Source organism: Botryllus schlosseri, chromosome 2 (assembly GCF_051294905.1).
Source record: "Botryllus schlosseri isolate E-star chromosome 2, Bs_hap1, whole genome shotgun sequence".
NCBI classification, from domain to species: domain Eukaryota; kingdom Metazoa; phylum Chordata; class Ascidiacea; order Stolidobranchia; family Styelidae; genus Botryllus; species Botryllus schlosseri.
The window spans coordinates 2,461,057-2,487,526 of record NC_137237.1 but is presented as its reverse complement, the minus strand read 5'-3'; the positions used below and the strand labels follow the sequence as shown (position 1 = coordinate 2,487,526).

The following is a 26,470-nucleotide window of genomic DNA, read 5'->3' as shown; positions in this document are numbered from 1 at the left end:
TATCATCGCACTTTTGTCTGCACGAACCACGGATATGATTATGGAGAATGACGCCAGAGCTTTGCATTCGTGTGCGTGCACCAACGTTTTGTGTTGTCAAGAGGTAGCACGGTCTCGCGTTGTCGATGGGCTGATCCATGCATTACCGTTAGTTATTGCAGGCTATAAGTGAAGCAACTTGCAATGTGATATAAGTCGCTACTTTGTCTTTGGAACCAGAGTCTAATCGCGATGAAGTTTCGTGCTACACTTGCGTTGCTGTTAATTTGCATGATGCTTATCGACTTGTCCTGTGGATGGGGGAGAAGAAGGCGGAGGAGGAGGAGGAGGAGAAGCAGGAAGTGGGTGAGACGAGTTGGAAGGGTCGTAAAAAGAACGGTTAAAAGGTATGAAACGGAGTGTAGCAGTCCTGCAAAATTGATGCATCGCTTTGCACATTCGAAATTACAGGTACGGAAAGAAAATTATCAAAAAATACGCCAAATGTAAACTACCGGGCCTGGTGATGGGATTAGGAGACAACACGCGTCCAGTGGTAAGCTTTCATTGGTTTCATCCAGATTGGATCAAGGAAATTAATAAACGCATTCTTGCTGTTTTCTAACGTACGATGTACACTTGTACAGCCTTATAGTCCCGTGATCGCTAACATTAGGCGAGCGGATGGATTTTGTGACCGAGACAAGAGATCCTTTGCTTTTCCTAACCAGCGCTTATCAACCTCTTCACAACGTGGCTTCCTTTGAAAATTTGAAAAATCAATGAGCCCCAGTTTTCTGCTATCTTTGAATCAATTGGGAAGCATTGTGTTAAATATGAATAAATGATTAATGCAGTGACGCTAGTTAGAAAGGTGAATTATATAATTACTACAAACAATAAAGATGTCAGTGCAATAATTAGCTATCATACATACTTATGTAATGTGGTGGTTGAGCATGTTTTGCTCTGGTCATGTCCTAATTATCTGCTTTACGGGTGGAGGGAGGAGATTACACTGAATATCAAGCACTAGCTTATTGCTGTACTATCATTTTTGTTAACTATAAGTTTATTTCTTCAGCTATAGCAGAGTAAACTCATAGAAATGATAATTTTTCAAATTTCTCCATGACCCCTGAAAAAGGTGGCAATGAGGGGCGGCACACAGGTTGGGAACGCCTGGCGTGCACGTTGTCAGATGCAATCTCCACTGACCGGGACTTTTAACCGATAATTTTAACATGCACCCGTTACCTCTTGCGCAGCCAGACAACGATTTCGAAGAAGACACGCCGGAGTCGAATTTCGACCAAAATTTCCTTTCAAATTCTGCCGAAACCGAAGACGAGAACCCGCAACTACTCGCTATACCAGACCAACACGAAGGTGCGAACTTGAATGCCAAACTTCAAGTTAAGGGCAACGGGATTGACTGGATACCGTGTTACTAAAACCCATTGGATCAGCATCTCATCTCACTAATAGAAATAACTGCAATTGAAATATGATGGTAATTTTCAACTCAAATTACCAGTACAGTATATTTATGTAGGCTACTATACATTGGTGGTCAAAGTAGTCAGCGTTGCTACTACAGATCAAGTATAAGTATCGCCGTAAATTCCTACCCAATTTAAATTAGAATTAAACAATTCCGAGAGATATCAAAACTGTTTCAAGGGGAACTAAAAAATGAGAAGTCGGAAAACCACTCAAGTAGCCTATGTAGGCTATCCGTGTATATGGGGATTATCGTGTTTAGCAGCTATGGCCTTTTGCACCAAGCGTAAATGTTATAAGTATATCCTCCCGATTGATATACTAGGTTAAAGCTGCTTCACGGTCAGGAACACATATTCGAAAACTGATAAAATGGTGTAGCGGTTATCGAGTACCGCTACAATATCAATGGGCACGTGGTTCCGTTCTGCTATATATCCATTAAATAATTTCGCTGCAAGTTACAGCGAGTAGGCTACATTAAAGCCAAAATGCTCCACCGTTTCAGTCACGCCACATGTCGTACAAAGACATTCGTCGAGATAACGTAATCGATGTAAATGGCCGTTCACTTTACAACGCCCAGTCTGAAGTCGTGTCAGCATCAATGATCCCTTTCTTGAGAGTCCTATTGGCGGCGAAATCCCGTGTGCGGAGTTTATTATCTTCTAGAGATTTTCGGATCCACTTGTCTCAACTTCGTTCATCCATTTTAGGCGAGTTAGTTCTTTGACAGTTGTTTTAGCTTCTTGTCGGGAGAGTGGGATATCTCTGATTTCGTTGAGTTGTAGGCGACGCAGCTTCCTTTGCAAGTTCAAGTAATTAGTTTCAAAAATAAGATTTGGTTGAGTTGAGTTGATTAATTCCTGTTTCTTCGGGACTATGCTGCAAAATGATTAATCACACTACAAATATAGGTATCATGCGAGTATATAAGCAAGACCAACTTGGGTACTCCTAGAAATAGAATTGCTTGGTTACTGACCGCCTATGGAACTATAGAGAACGTGCCGGATAAGATTTTTGAGAGGTGTTTTGATATGGATAGCCCAGGTATACACTATTAAAGAAATATCAAAACTGATAAAATAACCATAGGTATACCTTGGATGGCAATCAAAATTTCAGATACCTCAGAGCATTGAAATATTTCTATCTTGAGGCAATTTGCGTCGTTACCTTACATCGTCCAGAGCAAATTTATCCTCAGCAGGAGGTTTACAGGTAATACCATATCAGTAGTGATCGCTATTTAAACCATGATAATATTACATTTTCAACCAGATATTTGTCATTCTATATATTCCTCGGTGATCCACATCCACCAGGACATTCCTTGTAAGGTATTTCGAATCTCTCAAAAACCTCGCGGATGCAAAGGATTCCGAGTTACAAGTCAATCTCACTTTTATAGTTTTGACTCGACTCAGGTCAAGTCATTTTCAATTCACCACCGAGTCAAGTTTGGGTCAAAGTCAGCCAGTAGATGGTCGAGTCCGAGTCATAGTGTTTTGACTCGAGTCCGAGTCCAGGTCATTATGTTCACTGATCAGTTTTCAGTTCAAACCGGTTCAACCATATTTTTTCAACACTGTTCGAGTGATATAATGGCTCGCATTCATAATATAGTAGTTTTCGTCAGTTTTAACAGTTTCTGGCCCTATTTTCCAGTATCATCTCGAGTCATATGGCGTGGTTGTAGTCATGCACAATGACTTGAATACAAGTCGAGTCAATACAAAAATTAACCCGAGTCGAGTCATTTTACGCATTTGCAAAATGACTCAAGTCAAGTCGAGTCACCAAAAAATCGTGATTCGAGACTCGAGTCGAGTCATGACTCGAGTCATTACAACCCTGATAGGATGCTAGGTTTACTTCATGTCTAGACGTGCAACGCTGGAGTGACTTCGTGAGCGAGATGACAGAAGATGAATCGCATGCTGACGGCGAGGATCGGGAATAAACAAACGAAAGACGACGGGAGAAGCCGACATGATATCCTCACTGTTATGCAATGCAGTTGCTCGTTGTCATGACCATGGAATGTCAAATCAACGATGTTTTATGATATTTAATAAAGTGCAATCAAAACAAAATGATGATTGCATGTACTCACATCAGATCAAAGGAGGTTCTTTTTCAGTCCAGTGAAGCCCAGTTGTCGACTTTCATTATTTCGACCTTGGAATAGGGGTGGTGTGAACGTGAGGTTCACGTTCGCGTTCTGTGTGTGAGCCTCGGAAATTTAGAGGTTGGCGTTCACAAACGAACCTTTATAGATTCTGCACTGTGAACCTTTTTCATATATTACAATTTTCACTTCATTATAACATCGTTGGTTGAAATGTATTGCATTTCAATTGCGGGCAACTCTATGCATGGCGCTCGCAGCATAAAAAAATCAGCACTAAACGAGCATGCACCTTGAATCTTTAAAAAAATTTACTTGCTTTGTTACAAAATTTCTCTCGAAATATTCAGCTTTCCGTTTGTGAATATTTAGTGACTCTCTGCTGTGAGGTTGACCCGCAATCAAATAACATGAAGAGCGAAATGTACTACATGTAGATGTAGGTAGTCAGCGAATGAATCTTATTCAACCAATCAATGTAATTTATATCGTTGTCTGATGTAAAAAATATGGCAGGCGTACTGGGTCAATCTTGATTCGATATGTTTATTGTATCATAAAAACCAAATTCTTGCGATTGTGGTGTTGACTATCGCTGTATAACTTGTTTATGGGGCAATATCGGTAGAAAATCTAAAATCCCGTTTTACACTCTGCTCAATATTAACGAAGCAAGCCCCAGTTGATACATAATACGTCAATATGTATTTCAGCTTTGTGGAATTATAGGGTCCGAGTTGTCGCTAGGTATCGTGTACATTAATACAGGCTATTGCTTCACTGAAATTTAGGGTTGGAATTAGCAATATGACCCACGTGACGTCATGAGGTTCACACCATCCCTATTGGATACCAGTATCATAAACATTAAAGGTCTGAACAGGCACCGACCAGAGTGGCCTTACATAGTTGTAACCAAGTCACAAGGATCCGAGTCACAAGTCAACCTCACCTTTATATTCACCTATATATAACCTCACCTTTTTGACTCGAGTCATGTCGAGTCATTTTCGATTCCCCACCGAGTCATAGCGTTTTGACTCGAGTCCGAGTCCAAGTTATGATGTTCACTGTTCTGTTTTAATTTCAATCAGGTTCAACCATCATCTTTCAACTCTGCTCGAGTAATAAATGGCTTGCATTCATAATATCGTAATTTTCGAGCGATGACTCGAGTCATTACAGCTCTGCTAACTTGCATCCACATGCGGAATACCCTTGAGTTTCAATTAAGTTTATTATTTACAATTTTATCTTATCAATGCACCACAAGATTGCGATATAATGAAAAGATGGGAAAGTGTCGATAGGACTTGGCTATAAGTCCGACAAATCAGACACCCACCTGGCCCCGGGCGATGTAAAGGTGAGGAAAATACACTAGTGATAAGCCTCTCCTCCTAAAATCCTGGAGAAAACTCTCCCTCAGCAAGTTCAGATAGCCTACTTTTTGTTCCGATAAATGCCTTTCTATAGTCGCAGAGATAGCGTCTAGTGGTAGGCCCACGTTCCACATCTGCAACACTAATGGGTTGCAGTGGCGAGGTAGCGTACTTGTATAATCCACAGCTGCATTACCAATGAGTTGTGGGTTCGAGTCCACCGAGGTCGACTCCAGAATTCCTACCTAAGTGTTTGAGGTTTATCTAGTCTCATCCTCACCATCCCATCGTGTAAGCGGTGTCTTATACAAGCCTAGCAGTGGGCCGTGCTACGTGTCGGCAGCTACGGAATAAAATTGAAGAAAATTGGCCTGTGTAAATGACCATGGTAGAGTCTATCTAGCTTAGGGTTGCCATACGTCCGGATTTTCCCGGAATTTCACTGTTCAAACTGCGTCCGGGAGGAAATTATGAAATAGACTTGAAAAAGGCTGCAAATGTGTTGGTAAATCAACATAAACAATATTATTTTTAAGTAGATTTATATTGCTTGAAATTTTCTTCGGGATGCGCGCGATTTAGCGTAACATATTGGCGGAGACCACTGACCTGACCTCGCCAATATGCAACCAAAAGTAAAAAATAATTATCATTTACTGAAATAAGTATATTTGCAATCGCAGTTATATGTGTATTCCTAGAATCAGTTAGGGCCGTTTCGGTGCTTTAGTCAGAGACAGTGGTTCTAAAACTGGTGATCGTTTGCCTTTATTTTTGGGATCGCGAAGATGTTGAACTTAATCAGTTTTCAAAATAGGCAGTGAACAAGTCAGGACAAGCTGACTTTTTTAGTAATCAGCTTAATCAACCTTTGAGCTGGACCGCGGAACATAAGAGATTGGAAATCACCGAATGTGCAACCTGCTGGTGCATTTTATAGTAATATATGGAAGAACCAATATTATGGAAAGAATCTATTCATATAATTAAACAACTAAATGCATATAGAAATCAGATGCATATAGTAGGCCCCAAAAAGTTGCATCGATTCCCCGATGGGCGATGGTGGGCCTCAGATCAGTGTTTTTGGGGGGCGGGAGTGGGCTGAAAAAAAATGTTGTTTCGATCCTGGTTACAACACATAACTATACAAAACAGTATAGTAGGGCTATCGAAGCCACGACGATTTCATCCGGTCCGCGAAGAAATCTGTTGCTGACCCTAGCAATCACCGTAGCTGACATTAGAGATGGCCCATTTCAGGACCTCTGTTCCACTCCTGTATACAGTCGATAGGCGAATCTATGCTGGTGTGAAGTCATATTGACTGACAATGAGTTCATACCTCATTCTGTAACCCCTTAGTAGGCGATAAAGAGTGTCCGGAATTTCAGCCACAAAAATATGGTAACCCCGATCCAGCTCTTCCAAGGCATTCATTCCGCGTAAGCAGTGTCTTACAACAAGCCCAGAACGAAAGTGGTTCGCGGTACCAAGTCGCCAGATCAGTAATAATAATAAAGTACATCTGTCTGGTGTAAATGACCATGCGGTCAAAACACAGTGAATACCAAAGAAGTACACATACGAAGAGTGTTTTCAGCTTGTTAGATACGACAGTACGTAAACATAACATGATCTCGAACGAAGCCCATATCAATATCAATATGATCTAATATAGATTTGGTAAAGTATCTCTAAATATCTTTAAATACCACAGTGATATTTACCGAAGGAAAATGATTGCTCAAAATCACACTATACACACTGAAAAGTCCGGAAAATCGAGGTAATTGACGCGTGCGAGTCCGCGGGGGCAGTTGGAGATAATGTTGCATGCTGACTGCAGAGTCAAACAACTAGAAAGATTTCTGCTCCATCAAATCGGATTAGGAATAGATATTACTGAATTACAAAAACTTGTAAAGTGAATAAAATTACGGATTTAGGGAAATAGAACAAAAACCAAGTTCACTTCATAGCAAATCAAAATTGGATCTCATAAGCATGAGATTGGCACAACGCTGTATCCTAAGCTTGGCCTGCTTTGAACTGCACAGTTCTCCTGTAGCATTTTCGGAATGCCAGAAATTAGAATAGAATTAATATGGTACCATAGAAACATTACATAATCAAAATTCACTTCAATTGGTCCCACTACACGAATGGTACTATCCAGTTGTCCAAATCTGGTCCATATTGTTGTAAATGCGTCCGCACTATTTGTCGGACGCATTCTCACGCGAACCGAAGCGAACAATTAAGGATATCTAAAACATTGCTAAAGTGTCTACAAAATATTGCTCCGCGTATCTGTGACGCCGCCACCTTTCCGGGTAGATGTGGAGATGCTTTATGCCGCGGTCGCGTAACCACGTGACGAAATCTTTCAATTTTGTCTCGTCCCAATAATATTCCCGCCGCAGCTTGCCTGCAGCCGGCGCCATCGTTAATCCAAGTCCGACTTGCAACCTGAAAGTTCAATTTAAACAGACTGGTAAACGTGGCAATGACCACGTGATAGCAATCTTTGATCTTCGCCAATGCGTCGGTACATGCTCGCAGCGTCACGGACTGGAGACCGTGGTGGTCATTAACGAAGTACTCCTACTTGTTCGGAATACTCAACTTGGCAGGAAAAATGTGGGGCCGATGAGGCACTGGGACCCAAAATACTTGAAAATTGCCGTATGATAATCCAGGGGTGTCAAACATACGACCCGCGGGCCGCATCCGTCACGCCAGACGGTAAATCTAGCCCGCGAAGCAATTTTCAGCAAATGTGAAAAATCCCTTTATTATCCATCCAGCACATTTCTTACAAAAGTTGAGATTTTAAATAAAAATATTTCCAGTAAATGATCCCCCAAGACAGCAAATGTCGAACATGTTCCTAGGCCACATAATAACCATCCGACAGCGGTGTTGCGGTTTCACATTAGGCGCCATTAGAAACAAGTCGATGACATTAACCAGGAGGCGAAAACGCCAACGCAAAACCGTTGTATGTAAGGTACATGGCTAATATAATAGTTACACGAAGAATGCAATTCAAATATATTTAGTCGCAACTTTGTATACCATATTCTGACCCGACGGGCCCAAGCCCCGTTCTCAAGAGACATCCGAATCGTGATTTCAAAACAATGAATTAAATGCCAACGTCCGCGTTTACAGTTAAATCTCTCGTATTCCTCGCAACGAATATGCAAGGCCAACGCCTTATCACGACTAAAACAAAGGGAGGAGCATAGAAACATGACAACTTATATCTTCGTCAGAGCTACTGGTAAAGTGGTTTATAGCAGTATTAAATCGGCTGATCATGGTGTTTTTGTCTATTCCGTTATTTGTGAATAACGTCATCCTTTTCCAATTCAATTCCAAAATTTATAGAGTGTGAACCGATATAATGCCATATCGAAATCGGGAAAAATAGTTAGACTAACTAGTCATGCAGCAATAAAACACGCCTATACATAGAGAGGCTGCATGTCATATTCGCCCGTGGTATTTTATCGCTATATAACGAGCTGCGTTGGTAGTCAAAATGTCGATTTACGGGCAATATGTTTTATGTATGTATGTACCCTCAAAAGCGTAAGTCTGAGACTAAATCGAAACGGCATTTTATGCCAACATTTTCGTTATTATTAAATCTATTTGTTGAAGGGAAAGACCCAACATTCTTCTTTGGCTTGCTGTAGCCTTAGATTATTGAACACAGCAAGAAAAGTTCGAAGATTCAAGTTCTTGAGCGTATGTCTTGAGTCGTATGCCTTTGGATCCACCGGGTGGGATCCGATGATACTTTTGAACGTCCATAGATATTTTTGGAAAAGCCGGATACACATGCATATCCGCGGTAGAAAGAACATGGCTCAAAGTGTTGAGCCAGAAAAAGATTTGCTGTTCTGGGATGGAAATTTGGCGGCCAGAGAGCATTTTGCAATTTTTGATCCATCGGTACCACATGGAAGTTTATTACTGCCGAGAGATTTCTCAAACATGAAATTCGAACTATATATGGAGCAATAATTACGAGCTGGAGGTAAATCACGCCGAGCGAGAAAAAGAATTCCAGTTACATATATTGTGAAAAATAGCCATGTGCAATGGTAGCAGGTAACATGAACATATTTTAGGGATTCTGGTGTATGCCTTTTATTACCCGACTTGTGCTTGGTTCAAACGTTACCGGACCATAAGCTAAATCAAACACCAATGGCCCAGGCCGCACGTCATTCAAACTTTGCGCTTCTTTGCGGGACAAACAATTTTTCGCTACGGGTCTCAGTTTGGGTTAACATAAGACAAGATGAGACGAGATCCCTACCGATCAGTGTCAAATTCCTCAAGCATTTCGTTAACTCTGTCTTTATTTCGATCCACGTCACGGCCATAGTATGTGCTTCCCATTGACCCGAAAACTTCCAGCTTGCTTTTGGCGAACAAGTCGTAGTGCTAAAATAGAAGTGTTATCGATGCAGTACCTGGCAGGGTTGGACACAATGATCCGTGTACTAGAATCCGAATCGAGTTGAAATTCTAATGATTCGGGCCGAGCAGTGTGAGCATGAGTCATGCTAATACTGAAATAATGCACTCCCGGTCACTACGAGTTGATGCATCAACGAAAATCATAGCTGCGACACATTTTTCCACGGTTAAAGCCATTAAACTTCAACTGGTTGTATCGCATCATACGAAACATGCAGTAAAATCTACGCACATTAGTGGAACTGACATATCTGTGAATTAGTGATCGATTCTCAGCTCATCACAAAATACAGTGAATTTAGCGTTGCATTTAAAACAAAAATCAATTTAAAATAAACATGTTTAAAACAAGGCCCTAATTTAAAACATGTTTTTTACTGTTTTTTCTTTGTTTTTTTAAGCCATGACGTTACGAATATTCAATTGTGACGTCATAGTGGATTGACATCGACAATTGAGAATATAAGGTAATTATAGCTCCTTTGACGAAATATGTGTACTATTAATGTTGAACCGACTATTTATAAGTCGGCTATATCGGGTGGTATTTGTCCGTAGGCTAATACAACATGTTTTTTGGAAAGTATATACACAATTAGGGCATGATTTTACAATCAAAGAAAACGCCAATTTGTTTTTTTAAAGGCCTTTCTTTAAAACACTGTTTAAAACATGTTTTAAACAAAGTGTTTTAAAACATCGTTTGTTTTAAATGCAAACCTAATTGCAACGGTATGGTCGACAAAAACAAATCGTCATCAATGTGATATTTAACTTGCAATTACTCGATTTTGCCGTGCCCTAAACTAGGCAAAACATAATAGAAATCGATTATGGAAATAATATAATTTCAACCCAAAGAGCGCGCCGTCTGCGCAGCGATGATATACGATTTAAATCCCATGTTCTCAGTAGAAGAGCAACGTCGTCAGAATTGTGACTTCCAGTAGCTGGGACAGTTTTGAACGAAGCGCAAACTGTCCACTGCCGAGCTCACTTACCTTGAGAATGCCCCACGAAGATATCACAGTGCCAATTGAAATACCATGTTTCTCGGCCGCGTCGCTAAAATCGTTCAGAAATTGAATGTACGTGTTTGCATGGTCGCGCGAATAATTCAATTTCGGTTCGTAGTTGATAATCAGCCCGTCGAGGCCGATTTCGACGGCTGAAGTTACAATCTGTCGGATGATGGCCGATCTGCAAGAGATGACAATGAAGACTTACAAGCTGTTACCGAATAGAAGGTATTAATCCCATTATGCTGGTACGCGAAATATTCCTATACTTTTTTCACGTAAAGTGACTGCTCAGAATTAAGTGGTTATGATTGATGATAAGTTACTCCCGGAGCATTTGTAATTGTGTATTACTACTGGCATATTATAGTAACCTTATTGTATGAATTACAATTAATTTTCAATGTTTAACATTTTTGTATCCGCAAGCCTGTCCCCAGAGCAAAAAAGGTTGCCGATCCCTGGTGTATAGGTGGCTGTTTTCTGCATTATCACTAATTCAACTTCCGTCGATTAACGAATCAGCTTCCCCGAAACTACAAAACTTAAGAGAAGTCGCGGGCTTCTACCGGAATACCTATACTTATTCTTAACCTAATAGGACTAAGCCGCAGGAAGTGCAACATTGAGTCAAATGCGTGCCGGAGAGTTTAGTAAAGAAGTTAGGAAGTAAGGTGTTAAGAGCGAGATGTAGCTCAAGCTGAATGTAGCCACTCGTGGACATATGTTAGCGACAATTACAATATGTGGATTTCTAAAGGAAATGGCGGCTGCCAAGACTGTTCGTAATTTATAGATATCCCAGGTTGTAATGACTCGAGTCATGACGCGACTCCAGTCCGACTCGAGTCACGAATTTTTGATGGCTCGACTTGACTCGAGTCATTTTATCAAAATACGGAAATGACTCGACTCGACTCGGACTCGAGTCTGCGCATGACTCGAACCAAGTCATATGCCTCGAGACTTAGACGGTCGAGACCGACATTCCATTGTAATTTCGAAGAATAGTAACGTAACCACCCTATTAGTGCTTCGTCTATTGGTACTAGTACATGAAAATGCGGTCAGAAACTGCTGAAAGTGAGGAAAATTAGCATCTTAAGATGCTAACCATTTGATATCACCAAACAAAGTTCTAAAAGTTGGTTTAGCAAGACTTTAACTGGAAATTGAGCAGTCAACACCATGACTTGGACACGGACTGGAGTCATAATACTATGACTCGGACTCGAACCTCTGCTTGATGACTTGGACTCGGACTTGACTCGATGGTGAATTGAAAATGACTCGACTAGACTCGAGTAAAAACTAAAAGTGCGATTGACTTGTGACTCGGAGCCTTGTGACTTGGTTACAGCCCTGAAATATCCTCACACCTTCAACTTTAACTTGAGGCGACCGTAGTGCCCCTGTAATCAACGATTAAGTATGACACATTGGTGACTTGCTTAGACCATGCAGTTAGTCATCATCATGGTTATTTTATTAATTTTCTTGTCAAATCAATGCACCACAACATTGCAATATAATGAAAAGATAGGCGATGCCGAAACGACTTGGAGTATAGTCTTTCAATCAGACACCCACCTCGGTTGTATACTAACCAGGATTACCCTAAGTGATTCGACGATTGGTAATATCCCACGAATAATTGATTAGACGGCGTCGGCTTTATCTAGCAATTACAAGTCCATAACAATAACCAGCCTTTCTTAACGGGATTACATATTATGTTATATATTCCATTCATATCTCTCGGTTGATACTTTTCACGGACAATGGGAGTGAATGATATTGAATAGGGGTGTCAATAGTGAATAGAATAACGACTGGCTGCGTTATAGTTTACATGCGGCAATCATGCTCAGACGGAGATGAGCGAACACATACCGTTGTCGGCACTACTCTGTACCACGCAATTTAGCCAGTGGTATTAATAATCCAATTTAATGAGCACTTTAATAATTAAATGATATATTCACATTAAAATTAAGTCGAATTTTTCCACTGGCATTTGTCAGGGGTACTCGTTAGCAAATATAGTAGGGATTGTAAAATAACATGGTAGCCTATATCAGCAATAGGGTTCTATATCAATACCGAGAAAACCATTATCGAGAATGGACGTTACCGATAATGGCCAATGCCGAAGATCTAATTACTGAGACGGGCGTGGCCGAGAAACTTATACCTGAGCATCGACACATAATGAGGCCACCCGGTGAAACACATACACACGATCCGTACACATACGAAACATGTCTGCATTGCATACATTGCATTCTCGTTAATTTTCATTCTCGGTTGTGTTCATTCTCGGTGGTAATGACATTCTCGGTAATGGTTTTCTCGGTATGGACCGGACACCCAGCGATCGCATCAACAAATATGATACGCAATGTTCTTTTCAGTTCTATATTACTTGCTGACGAGTATCCTTGACGAGAGTCAGGCGAAAATGTTTGGATTTTTGTACTTCCGAGAGTGTCTTCACTTTAATAATGTGATGTGGCTTTGATTAAATACGCCTAAATGCTAAATATGTTACTAATAATATGAGACCTGTTAGTTGTTGCCGCTCCGTAAACCATCATAGCTTCGTAACTGCAATAGACGTGCGTCAGGACTTTGGTGGAGCCGAAAATCTGACGATATAGATTCACGGATGCTTCGAAGAATTTCCTTGGACTAAAAGCATGCAGTTGTTGTATACAGACGCCTGGTGGTACGAATTAATCGTTAAAACGGTTTTGGTAGGGGTTCTTAAACGGGGTTTGTTGAGCCAATAGTTGGTATAATCTTACTGATTGTATGAAAATCATGTTTTATTGCTTTTATTCTTTTTAACACTGTTGTTGAGGCACGGGTCATCTTGTGCACCAAGTATTCTATTGTAATGTAGGTATTAGGTGAATTTTGTGGCAGATTTTTGTTTTTGTGACTAGGCGAAGATAAGGGGTTGGTATTGGCATATTAGTCTAATTTCCAAGACGGTCCAAAACTGCTTCAAGAGGAAGTAAATAGTGTGCAGTGTGACAAGTAATCAGATCTGTAGGTTCAATTTCGTTGGCTTATTACAAAAAGTCCTTTTCCGATTTGACTCCCGCGTAATCCGTCGTCTATCTTTTATGCCAAAAGTGAACGCCTTTCGTGGTCTTTTCGGGCATTTTACGCTAAAACGGAAGACAAATTGCCAAAAAGGATAACATTTGGACGAATTGTGGACATTTCTTCAACAGGGAGGACAAATCCTCCTAAAAGAGGACGGACGGTAACCCTAAATAAGTAGACAGGTGATTGTCGAAATTGAAACTGTAAAAAGCAAGAAGGTTTGCCCGAAACCTGTGCAAGTAGAAGTGGAAGTAGTCTGAATATATAACCTCTGGAGTAAGTGCTGTGAATAGACTGTTAATATCTGATCATTTCCAAATCACTATGAGATTGGCAATTTCTAGTTGACTCAAATCTTGTATGTTTAGGACACCGAATCCTTTGAGAGTAGACTTGTTGGTTGCACAACCCTGTTTATCACCTCTGCCGCGATGGTCAACCCCTGCTACATTCGTTACATAGAAAGCGGGGACCACTTTAAAGGGCAACTGTCTCATGCCTACGATTGCTTCGAATTCAGAGGCTAATGTTCACTTACTGTCGTTCCTGGACATAAGTTCTTGGTTTCAACTCGGCGGTATGTGTTATGTTGAAAGCGTTGCAACATATGTAGATAGAATGGAGATATTTCAGTAACGGGTATGACCGGCCTCCGTTTGCATGAGCAGTCGAGACGCTTGTCAGTATATATTGGAGATCGTATGCGTCTTGTTGGTGGACGGTTACCCACCAGTTGATACTCTTCATGCCCGTGCCGATAGAGAGCTTGTCATCTTTCGATAGTATGTCGATAGCTCCTACATGAAAAAAAAAATCCATTGCTTATCTTGAGCGAATGTACTTACTGCAGTGAGATTTATCAACGAGTCGCTATACACTTCAATAATTGAAATAGACCCTAAGATTTTAGGCTGACACTCGTCAGCGGTAATCGTCGGCAAGATTCGAAGCTGATTTTAGGGGGTTCCAGGACCACGAGCAGAATGAAATTTATATTTGCGCAATCAGTACCGCGGTAGCTTTCGATTGATACCCGTTTCATCACATTTAACGCTCGGCGAGCCGGTCAAAAATTACCGTCAAATTGCCTTTGACCAAATGGAAAGTGTGACGAAGACCAGTTTCACAGAGCCGTGAGATTTTCTTGTGTCCACACCATACAGGACACTATGGTATTACCATACAAAAATATACTTCATTCGATAGCCTACAATTTATTATCGCTCTTCCAAAACTAAGATTTTTGATGAGCGACTTGCGCATGAAGCAGGTCTGCCGTTCCTGGTATCGTGTCGCGAATCAATAAACAAAACTAATCGACTCATCGCCGAAGTTTACACCTACCGTTGATACAATAAACCCCTTGGAATTTGTCTTCGCAATTCTGAGGTGATTCGCTATAAAGCACACCAACGTCTGTCTTGTGGCATCGTTCGTTTGGGGATTGTGTTACCATAGCAACGTGCTTGTCGTGAAGCCAACCGTACGTGCATCTGGAAGTGGAACATAAATCAATTGACGTTCTCTGGAGTTTCGATGTCCAGAGTTATTCTGCCAAAATATTCTCGGCTTTTACAAATTAGATTAGAATTAGAGTCGCTGAATTAGAAAAGTACTTGGAAAGTGAATTAAATTTTGAATCGGAGGAAATACAACAAAAATCGAGTTCAGTTCATATCAAATCATAGTTTAACCTCATACGCGTGATAGTGGCAAATGTCTGTAAACCTAGCTTAGCTCGTTTCGCACTATAAACTATGAAGTATGCATTGCATAGCTATAGCTACAGTTACATTTTCAGGAAACAAGAAATCAGATTTCAATTTATTAGATTAAAGCAGAGAAATATTTAGAATTACATTGTCGGCATTTAGCTCTAGTTCAGGGGTGGGCAAACTTTTGAGCTCGCGGGCCGCATTCAACATTTAAATCCATTCGCGGGCCGCACAATATAAAATTGGGATTATAAACCAAATCGCAATATTGGTATTTGAATATATAGTGAGGACATGGAGATAGTATATGTGCTTATTTAAAACAAACCAAACATTGCTTTGGTGATATCGTACACGCGTCAGAAACATAGTCGCGAGATTTCATACGTTGGCCGACCTCAATACCCAATTTGTCAAAACTATAGAGATGAAAGTCGGTTATCCCGATTCTTAGAACAGGATTAAAATTTAAATCTGTGAGCAGCGATCTGTTCATAGATTTACTGATTCCACTTTTGCCTAAGTTCCAGGACACACAATGCTGACAGCATCATAACCATGTTTGCTTCAAACACGCAGGTATAGATAAAATAATAATACCCCAATTATACGCATACACAGAACGAATCCACCTCTAAGACTCGAGCGAATCGTTTTCATAAGCACATCCCTGAAATAATTAAAACAGGAGTAGCCAATCTGAAATCTCACTCACGATCCGAATTATGTCAATCTCGTTTAGGATTTCTGTGATGTTTAGCAGTTGAAACCTTTTAAACTGTGTGGGCCTTGAGATCAGGCTGTCGCGCAGCAAAATTAAACATAAAAAATAATATAGGAAGTATTAACCTTAGAACAGTGGTTCTCAAACTTTTTAAGACACCCCCCCCCCCCCCCTTATGATGGTGAAAGATTTAGCGCACCCCTCATCGTCATATCACAAAACGCAACCAGGATGCTATAGCAAACCTAATGGATTGGATAGTTTGATGACATGGAAGGTTACGACTGTGCATGAGGGATTTTAAAATGTGAAATTCATACTAAATACAGAGCAATGACTATGAATTGGATGTAAATCGCGCATAGCGCGAAAAATTTTTCAGTTTAGCTTAGCTTCACGCCCCCTTCAGATACTTTCACGCCCCCAAGGGGGTGCCCCCAGTTTGAGAACCACTGAATTATCACGGTGAAATATACTAAGAATAAGTTTAATCAAGTCCCTGCAACATTTCGATTTTTAGTACGCATTTTATCAATATTTTTAAAAAGTTTCTTTAGACTCTCGCGGGCCGCACAGAACGGTGTTGCGGGCCGCATGCGGCCCGCGGGCCGTAGTTTGCCCACCCCTGCTCTAGTTAGTCTAATTATATAACTACAATCATCTGCTGTGCCTTGATTGTAAATATATTTGTCAATGTCATGAAATTAGTATCATTTATCAAATATCATTCATCAACTAAATATCACAGCTCACAGGCAGATGCGGTGAATCGAGCCGTGAGATATGCTGTTAGGAGTATGCTTCATAAACTATACTTGACTGTCTCATAATAACAGTATATAAATATATGTAACTTATATACAGGATCACACCTGCTGAACCCAGCTTCCCATGCTTCGTCCAGATCTCTCTTAGTGGCCACGAGCGCTTTCTTCGAACCACACGCTCGATGCGCTTGGTCACAAGTGAACTCTCCGTCGACGAAAAATACGTGATGTTCTGAATCAAACGAGAAGCTCGTCAAGACACAAATTTGAAGCAAAAAGCGGTTAATTGTAGAGCAGATTCGCGATATTTTCCAACGTATTAGCTCCTTTGTTTCTTACCTGACATTGTCTTTTTCGCTGGATCGGTTGAAGTCGCTGAATCTGAGGGCTTTGTTGCAGGAATATCCTTCGTTATTGCGGTACTAGAGGGCGAGACGACTTTGCTAGAGCAATGTCATTGGAGAGTATGAGATAGGCTCAAGTCTGTATTTCTTTAGATCAGTGGTTCCCAACCTTTTTATCGTAATTCCCCACTTCCGATTTATTCCGAGCCTTCATTCCCCACCTAAAATCTCTATATCCATATCCACCCTTTAAAGTGCTACCTCCAATAAAATTTTGCAAGACTTTGCTTAGTAAATAGTACGTGCTATTGGTGATTGTTAAGATCCCCGGATTTGATCAGCACACAATAAAATTAACGCAGCGGTGAACTGGTAACCGTAGACGTACCTCCGTAAATATATGTATCTACCCCGGCGCCCATCCAACAGAAAAATAGGAGGGGTTTGAAAATTTTCCAAATGAGGCGGGGTAGCATCAATATACATACGTGAATATCGAATAATACATGGGTCGGATAAACTTCCTGATGTTGACGAACTCATGCGTGCGATATATATATAAGCCGCCGTCAACTACACTTTCGCACAATACTATAAAGGAACTTGAAAGAACATAAAAATGTAGGCTAATTTCATTTGTAACGAGTCCGGATGTGCTGTCAATTAGCGAGTCCACGATCTCCCTTGAATACATGTTCAGCAATATGAGCTCTTATTACAACGAATCAGAATTATTCTATCACTACGATTCGTGACCGATGATGGTGTACCAATGAATAAAAAAATTGCTGGAGATTGCGTGTCGCTATCCTAGCGATTCTCGCTAATTGGAGGCACTGATAATATGAATCGCCGAATTGCAAATGAGCTACGAAATACTCAGTAGGCATTTCAAAACGACATTTAATGAAGGAGGATACTACTGTAGAGATTTTTTTTAATGGGTCTATTCCCCACCAGAAATCCCAAAATTCCCCACCAGTGGGGAATTCCCCATCGTTTGGGAACCAACTGCTGTAGATTGTCCTCCGTGAAGTGTATAGGCAGATATAAATTATATTCCAAAGTTTTGTGTACAACATACATAATACATATATATATATATACTAGTTCAGGACTACTCGACTGGCGGTGTAAAGGGTCTTGTCAATGGTGAATCCGGGCCTTGCCAGTCTCAGTATAGATTTTTTAACAAAACCAAATCCATTATCATTGATTTGCAAAGACAAAGTCCCAATAATAACAATTCTCCCACTAACCGTGACTAACAGAACTACAAATACGTTTCGCTAACTGCTTTTTCTGAGACCACGGGATTTCGTTAGTTATACCGTACCGCATTTGTATGATTGTAAATTAGTTCATGAAAGTAATAACGGACCAAAGCGAACTTTACCCTTTTGTGGATGTATCGCTGCTAAAAGTAGTTAAGTAGCCAGTTGCTAAATTGTGGCGTAGTTGCATGAGTCTCTTAAGCGACCTTTATCCTTTTGTAGATGGATCATTGCTAAAAATAGTTGAGTAGCCCCTTGCTAAATTGTGGCTTTGTTGTATAAGTCGACTTTGGCTTTTGGTGTTCTGGTAGACCATTAATGCAAAACGGTTGCTCAAATTGGGAATATTAGAGATGCGAACGCTTTAATAATCGTCACTATACGCAGGAGGGAAATTCAGAGAATGTTTAGGTATCGCCTCCCTTGACTCGATATGGAAAGTCGAATCAAGGTCGGTGCTACTCCCGATTTAGCTCGCTCTACTGACCTTGTAATTTCACGCATTGTCGTCACCTCGCTCTCAAGTCTGTCTCCCTGTTTAATTGCATCAGTAGAGACTATTTCCACGATATCTGATTGTTCTGTGGACGAACTGATCGCATATTCAGATCTACTGGTCTCGTGTACCACAGATGAAACGCTGTTTTCATCAGCCGTGTTCATATCAGTAAAAGTTACTTCATTTGTGGTAACAGTCTTCGCCATATCACGACTGTACACAGTCGTTGTACTAGTGATTGTGCTCGCTACTCCTTGATTAGACATCGTCGAATTGTTCGTTGAGGTTCTACCGTCGTCTCGGTTGAATAAAGTTGTGGTGCTCGTTACAGTCATTTGATTGTCGTTGCTTGAAATAGTTGAAGTAGTTGTCACGGTGTTCGCCATCCCACGGTCCAATATCTCAGAGCTGGTGGTCAACGTACCCGTATCGCGACCAAGAGCGATAGTAGTACTGGTGACAGTCGTTTGACCTTGGTACGATGTCGTTGTGTTACTGGATACGGCACGCGCCGGGTCGCGATTTGAAATCGTTGTTGCACTCTTTACGGTACTGATATGGGTTTCCAGATTTCTAGAGTTAGTGGGCGCTATATCAGAGAGCTTTGTTGAATGCGTTGATGAAGCAGTGACGATTTCCTCCGTAGACAAAGATTGGTCGTTTTTCTAAATGTGTAAATATTTCAACCTTATTCCTTTGAAATGTATACGTCAACAGTATAGAAACAGACTCTCAGCATAAAGAGGCTGTACTCACAGCCAGAAGGTGGTACACGAAACAGCTCCTCCTATACGTCACAGTTATATCGCGGTATAAATCAACACACATACATCGTAATCCAAACCTTGCTTGACAAATTAGAACAAGCACAAATACATAAATGCCTATATCAATGAACTAAAAGAGGCGTGGAGACGTCTAGGAAGGTATCTATCCACGCAGCCATGTAGGATTTATAACAATGTTTAATATGCCATGAATCAATCAAGATTGTCTCTTGCGCAAAGTAACCAAAAGAGCTAGGCTGGTGATTGAATATACATACAGAGAAAGTGAACGCCATTTCATAATGATGGTTGGGTCAAACCGTTCTGAATTTGAAACACACTAATAAGGAAATACCTCCAGTCTCACAATACCGGTGACATATTCGATCGACAGCCCGAGAAAGGGGTTTCTGAATGCTGAGGTAGGTTCTGTTTTGAGCACCACCTTTTGGGTGTGAATTCTCACTCTTTGCACTGAGAGTGTTCAGGGACGCATGTCAATACATGTGAAACGCAATTCGTAATGCATCACTATCAGCAACATCAATTAACTGCTGCTATGCGTTAACGTTTTGACGATTCCTTATTCGGCAATTTAACAATACGCACAACCGCTTTACATTCACGTATGTGTGGTTGTGTCCGCATAATCCACCATGCACCTTAAACAAGTCTATACCTGGTGATTCGTTGGATCCTCCAAAATGGAAGGTATTTTACTATGATTGCTCGAAGATGGATTTCGTTTCTGATCATCTGAAATCGGTCGGTTCTTTCTTGCCTCGTCGCGGATACCTAAGACAAAAATTATGCAACGCCATTCAATTGGCAACTACGGTTATAAATATTGGTTAAACAAATATACCTTTCGATATGATAGGATATTTATGCATTTGTTTTGCTTCATTGCTAATCAAGTAACAACTGACTTTCACTCGCATTACCAGCAGAAGCAGGTACAGCAAGAGCCAACACTTTAACATCACCTAATTCGATATGCGATAAATTTCAAAATATGAAGCTGCTCTAAAAATACACCAACGATTTTTCCAAGTTCCTATCACGATGAACTGCAAGGACTGCTGACACTGCACATCTACACCCAACGTTGTGCAATGCTGATTCTGATAAATGGACTGTGCTTCTAATTTCCGAAGGAATTCTTCGATTATGTGGTATGTGTATCAAACACCAATAATTATCGGTAATTGTTTGTGATATCGTTTCGAGAGAATCGACTTGCAATTCTCACAGAGATGGGGCTATTATTAATCACCCTACGGCCTACCCTACGGCCAATGCTGGTACCAGTTTTTAATTACGCGATACAACTCCCGAGCAGCCTCAAGTTTCTCGAATACATTGCATTATCGTTGATATTTGCATATCTTATTTCCATGATATTAAGTGCGCAGACATTGTACACTGTCGATACACCGGTCGATGCAAGCAATGCTTGCCGATGATATTGCCGAAGATTATCCAAATCATCGCTGTAGATATAGTAACGCCCTAATATATAAAAGTACTCCGCTTTATTAGGACGCTGGATAACCTGGGCATCCACTAATTCGGCCAACATGCTCAGGATCGGAACCAAAGTAAAAATGGCACATGAATAAGACTCGATTAATTCGGACAATTCGCTGATTACTTCGAACATAGGCTCGTAATTCCTTTCGTTAGGTTATGACCAATGTTACCTCTAATTTTTGACAAGTCTGCGCACACTCACCAACTCATTGCGTAGACCCTCGGACAACAGTGCGTAACGACTAAAGAAAAAGTCAATACTCCGGATTTTTTGTGCGCAACTTCGATTTTCTGTGCGCAGAGACCGTGTCAGCACCACGCATTTGCGCACGTGTGCAGCTTAAAGGGAACATTGGTTATGACACAACAAACAGCACTCTATTCGTTTTAACACAAGATAGCCACCGGTATGGTTATCATACGTACTCCTTCTTCAGGTTTTTGAAAATTTCCTCCGAGGACGCCTAAATGTCCTCATTTGGCAATTCGTCCTCCTTTACAGCTTTTAAAGCTAAGACAGTGGACAGATTCGAGTGAAAATGGGCATAAATGGTGCTAAATACGAAATTCGTAGTTCGAACGAAAGTGACGACATTTTTTTAGTCAACCAACATAAAGTGTTAATGAAAAACTGTAATTTTGGAGTTGAGTGGTAAAGTTGACCTTGACCTCGACAATTAATTCATGCAAGACCGTACCGCAGATTTATTGTCGCGCTTGAGTAAAATTGCGTATATCTTGTAGAACAGATTGGTACAAAAAAGTTTAGCTGAGAAAGTGAGATTGCTCACTAAAGTAAACGAAGACAAAAAAAGTAAAGGTGCTTCATTGACAGTTCGCCAGTTAGTTGCGTTGGTGGGGAAATCGAAAAGTATGATATGAACCCCATATGTGTGTGTTAGATAGGCTTACCATACGTCCTCTTTCAAGAGGATTTGTCCTCTTTTTTGACTTTTTTGAAAGTGTCCTCGGAGGACGCCCTTTTGTCCTCTTTTTTGAGATTTTGTCCTCTTTTTTGAAAATTTAGGTCAGATTTAGATCAAATTGCGAGCGATATGCCGCAAATTAGCCGAGAAGTGACGCTCCGGCGGGTATTTCGGAGGGAAAAGCGGTGATTTGAGCTCTGAGCGAAAAGAAGACCTTTTTTTTTAGTCATCCACCTGGCAATGTGGAGAGAAAAACGTTATTTTGAGCTGTGAGCGAAAGTGATGACCTTTTTTTTTTTTTTAGTCAACCGATCACGAAGTGGGAAAAATTTACCGGTTTTTGAGAATTCTTCTCCAGTTTTGCATGTCTGATATTTCTGAAAAAGTGTCCTCTTTTTGCATTTCCAAAATATGGTAAGCCTAGTGTTAGACATTAATACAGTATACATTATTTGTTGAATGGTTTACTGTACAATGCAACTTACCGGAAGATTTAACTAATGTGCGTTTGATACGATATGTCATACTCACTGCAGTACAACACAGTATTCTGTTATTACGCAACAGTACCGTATTTTGAATGCGTCGTGAGGAATGTGTGTCTTTACGGGCGACATTGAAGCGAACACTTTATTTACGCTTAACTCAGACAAAGCGGTTTCTTCGCCTAATTCTGCCAAAAGCGAATGGAACAAAACTGTCCGAATTGAGCATAGTCGACTGTATCAACATCTTGTGTCTTATTGTACAATGTACATAGCCGCACATAAAAACCTAGCCGTCAGTACTCCAATAAATATTGAACACATCATGTAGGGATACCATATGTAGTTATTCAAGAAGTTTTGTCCTCTTTTTCAATAAATGTAAAATGACCTATACGAGGACGCCCAAATGTCCTGTTTTTTTAAATCCTTCTCTTTTATAGCTTTTAGAGTTTGGCGACTGAATATAAAGAAAACGTCATATTAAACGTGAAAACTGCATTTCGATGGAATTTGAGGATATTTAGCTGGAAATTTACACAATGAACACCAATCGCTGGTAGGTTGACTAAAAAAATAAACGGTTTTCTTGGAGTCGAGTCGGAAAAAATGACATGATATGCATACCTGGATTTGGAGACTCGGGTGAGGATCCGGCGTTGGTATTTTCCATATAAATACGAATTATCAGTCCGCTGATAAAAGTCGCTGAGATCACAGTGAAGACTACAATTATTACTATAATAACACGCCGTGCTTTCTTGTTCATCCCATCTCTGCTACGTATGCAATATTCGGGCAATTCCCGGATGTTGCTCCGCTCTTGTGATTCAATGCAAGTTGTCTCCTCGCCGATCTAGAAATCATGTTCTGCAAGTCTGGATTCTCTATATACTACTGAGATCAACCAATGTCTTATTTATAATAGTGCAGTTTTGACCGGAAAAGACAGAAGATTTCGACATTTCGACATTTCTGACATTAAAAAAATTAATTAAAAAGTTTGCCCTCAAATATTTAAATTAGGCGTTGTTGCACATTAGAGCAGTTCAAAAATAACTTTTGTTTCAAATTTTTGCAGCTATTTGCTACAATTTAGAGGTCGACTAACAAAAACGTTGCATGCCAAATTTGGATTAGTTCCGATGAGTGGAAGTGAAGCTATTGCACTTGGAAAATTTTGAATTTGTTGTAAAAAAATGTTAAGAAATATTTCAATTTCACATTCACATAAATTATCAAGTTGTCTACAAAGACTATTCCAAAAAAGTTTAATCAATTCTAGCCTGTAAAAGGGATGTTATTCGAGTTTTTCATCATTAATTCTTGGATTATCCACAGTAAATACTATTTTTTTCAAATCCAAGATATTCACTCCAATATCCTCGCTACCAGTTTCTACTATTTGGCCGAATTTGCTTTCTATCGGTTTAGCCAGTAAAATTTGAAATAAATGAATTTGAAAATTTCTTAACCTAACGGTACTATTTTGACAAAATTTTGACTTTTTTAACATGTCAAATAATAATTCAATATTTTCTCTATGTATGCTGAAGATTAATGGCAATGAATGCAAGTATACAAACCATACCGTTTCGTCTGCCGCACGAAAGTCTGATTTGTTTGAAAGCGGAATTGCCTCAACTTCTTCCATGAAAGCGATTTGGCCATGCGTCCATCTTTCATGTCATGGCAAGTCCTTACATGCTGGCATATGTAAGTGCGTTTGTCATATTAATCCAATCCATAATGAACTGAATACGAATCGCTACAGTTTGACATTATATACACAAATTCATTTATCCTCGATTCAATACTCATTCAACGTGGATTAAAATGTTCGGGATAGAATTCCCCGGCTTGAAATTACGGACTTTTCATTCCGGCGATAGTAGGGTACTAGGGTTACCATATTTTGTCATCCGAAAAAGGGGACACCTTTTACTAAAGTTGTTACAAAAGACATAACAGCTGACGAGAAAACGGGTCATTTACGGGAAATATTATTGGGCTAAAAAAGGTCACTTTTCCATCTCGACTCCCGTGAGACCAACTTCCACGTAAAATCGGATGACGTTGATATTGTTCTTAGTCAACCTTGCCGGCACTGCTGTCGAAATTCAGATTTATGGCATTCTTGTTGTTGGCCGTGTACAGTACAATCGCCCGTGTACTGTCTGGCTTTCAAAGCTATAAAGGAAAATGAATTGCCGAATAGGACATTTTCAATTTCTCGAAAAATTAGCATAAATCCTCCTAAATGTGGGACGTATAGTAACCCTAGGCGACAGCGCAAATAGAAATGGATAAATACATTCTGAATAGCATACATGTGACAGTTACGTGGGCTACATCGAACGATATTGGCAATGCTTACGACAATTCGGCGTTCAGGCTGGTCATGGTCATACAAAATTGAAAATCACGACTTTGGTCTTTCAAATGCCATTGACGAGCCACATTTTCTGGCAACTACACGTGACTCCATTTCCACTCGCCTGATTTAAATATCTTGCATCGAATTCATCCATACCTATCGAATTCGCCCTGTGTTCTTACCGTCAAATCGAATCCTAATCTATTATATGTATTGCAAATTTGCGTTATGATATTTTCCAACACGAACGTGATCAATGATCATGAATGTCAACATAATATTGCTCGTCCTTTAGAGTTACCGAACAATTCCTTAGTTTGCTTAGGTTCCTATATTTAGTAAATGGTTCGCCGTGAACTAAGCCTGTGCACAATAGGGCTGTTCAAAAATAACTTTTTTTTCCCGATTCAAGCCGGTCACCTCTTAAATCGTCAGGTTGCAGTAAAAAACCTTGCTCACCAAATTTCACGCGATTCCAACCAGTAAAGGCCTCCGCAGATCCAATTAAAATTTTTAATTTATTATGAAAAATTTAAAAAAAAAATTTTCAAATTTTTTTGCCAACCCCATGAAATTGTTGAGCTGTCTTCAAAGACGTTGCAAAACAAATTTGAGTCAATTCCGACCAGTAGAAGCGGAGTTATGTGAGTTTTTCGATGATATTTCTCGGATTATCCTGGATTGGTGGATAATCCGCGATTTATCAACGAAAAACTCACATAACTCCGCTTCTACTGGTCGGAATTGACTCAAATTTGTTTTGCAACGTCTTTGAAGACAGCTCAACAATTTCATGGGGTTGGCAGAAAAATTTGGAATTTTTTTTTTTAATTTTCCATAATAAATTAAAAATTTTAATTGGATCTGCGGAGGCCTTTACTGGTTGGAATCGAGTGAAATTTGGTGAGTAAGGTTTTCTACTGCAACCTGACGATTTAAGAGGTGACCGACTTGAATCGGGAAAAAAAAGTTATTTTTGAACAGCCCTACTGCACAATGATTCGAGAACTCAAATCTGAATCGAATATTAATTCTATTGATTCGAATATAGTTTAAATATAGTGAGAGATTATTCTTTCGCGTACTAAAATTATGCCCCCTTGCCGTTAACAGTTGATTTAGCCACCAAAATCATAGTTTCAATAGTATTCACGCTGTGAAAGCCATGAAACCTGGATCAGTCGTATCCCTGCATACGAAACATTTCGTACAAATCTACGTACTTTAGTGGAAACGTCATATTTGTGGAGTCGTGATTAGCCCACAGCATTGTCACAAAGTGTAATGACCGGAGCGAAATGTCTTGTTATGATCTTGTTCGTTATAATCTGACTAATAGCATTTGGCCATCATATGGGCTCATTATTCGATGCCATTGTCTGTCTAGGCCCGGAACAATTTGGCAACACGAAACCCAAATATTTGTTT

At 40.1% G+C, this 26,470-nt stretch overlaps 2 protein-coding genes and 1 long non-coding RNA gene across 4 annotated transcripts in view; 1 reads left to right on the top strand and 2 right to left on the bottom strand.

Moving 5' to 3' along the window:
- Positions 1–26,470, bottom strand: part of LOC145432992 (uncharacterized) — a 365,973-nt gene that overhangs the window by 110,971 nt on the left and 228,532 nt on the right. The window lies entirely within an intron of this gene.
- LOC145432979 (uncharacterized) lies at positions 184–3,581 on the top strand. Its single transcript, XM_080309846.1, has 4 exons — positions 184–386; positions 451–535; positions 1,248–1,368; positions 3,372–3,581. Exons 1-4 carry the CDS (start codon positions 232–234, stop codon positions 3,446–3,448), a joined length of 438 nt encoding a protein of 145 aa, XP_080165972.1. The 5' UTR covers positions 184–231; the 3' UTR covers positions 3,449–3,581.
- Positions 6,588–25,506, bottom strand: LOC145432977 (uncharacterized). Of its 2 annotated transcripts, XM_080309844.1 has the most exons (12): positions 24,257–25,506; positions 23,293–23,521; positions 20,401–20,516; positions 18,943–19,619; positions 17,177–17,280; positions 16,943–17,069; positions 14,976–15,124; positions 14,170–14,428; positions 13,083–13,208; positions 10,500–10,698; positions 9,335–9,462; positions 6,588–7,470 (listed from the first exon to the last, which is right to left on the bottom strand). In XM_080309844.1, exons 1-12 carry the CDS (start codon positions 24,317–24,319, stop codon positions 7,269–7,271), a joined length of 2,379 nt encoding a protein of 792 aa, XP_080165970.1. In that variant the 5' UTR covers positions 24,320–25,506; the 3' UTR covers positions 6,588–7,268. The 2 variants fall into 2 exon arrangements, with proteins under 2 accessions (XP_080165970.1, XP_080165971.1); XM_080309845.1 differs by lacking the exons at positions 23,293–23,521; positions 24,257–25,506 and adding an exon at positions 20,587–21,071.

What these genes read in the sequence shown, in the direction of transcription:
- LOC145432977 (XM_080309844.1), bottom strand. Translation starts at nt 24,319, where the DNA reads ATGGAAGAAGTTGAGGCAATTCCGCTTTCAAACAAATCAGACTTTCGT. An exon ending in ACCCGAGTCTCCAAATCCAG is followed by an intron (nt 20,517 to 23,292) that starts GTATGCATATCA and finishes TTTTTGTCTTAG; the next exon opens with GTATCCGCGACGAGGCAAGA. An exon ending in CTTCGTGGGGCATTCTCAAG is followed by an intron (nt 9,463 to 10,499) that starts GTAAGTGAGCTC and finishes CTTCTATTTTAG; the next exon opens with CACTACGACTTGTTCGCCAA.
- LOC145432979 (XM_080309846.1), top strand. Translation starts at nt 232, where the DNA reads ATGAAGTTTCGTGCTACACTTGCGTTGCTGTTAATTTGCATGATGCTT. An exon ending in GTAAAAAGAACGGTTAAAAG is followed by an intron (nt 387 to 450) that starts GTATGAAACGGA and finishes TCGAAATTACAG; the next exon opens with GTACGGAAAGAAAATTATCA. An exon ending in TATACCAGACCAACACGAAG is followed by an intron (nt 1,369 to 3,371) that starts GTGCGAACTTGA and finishes CTTCATGTCTAG; the next exon opens with ACGTGCAACGCTGGAGTGAC.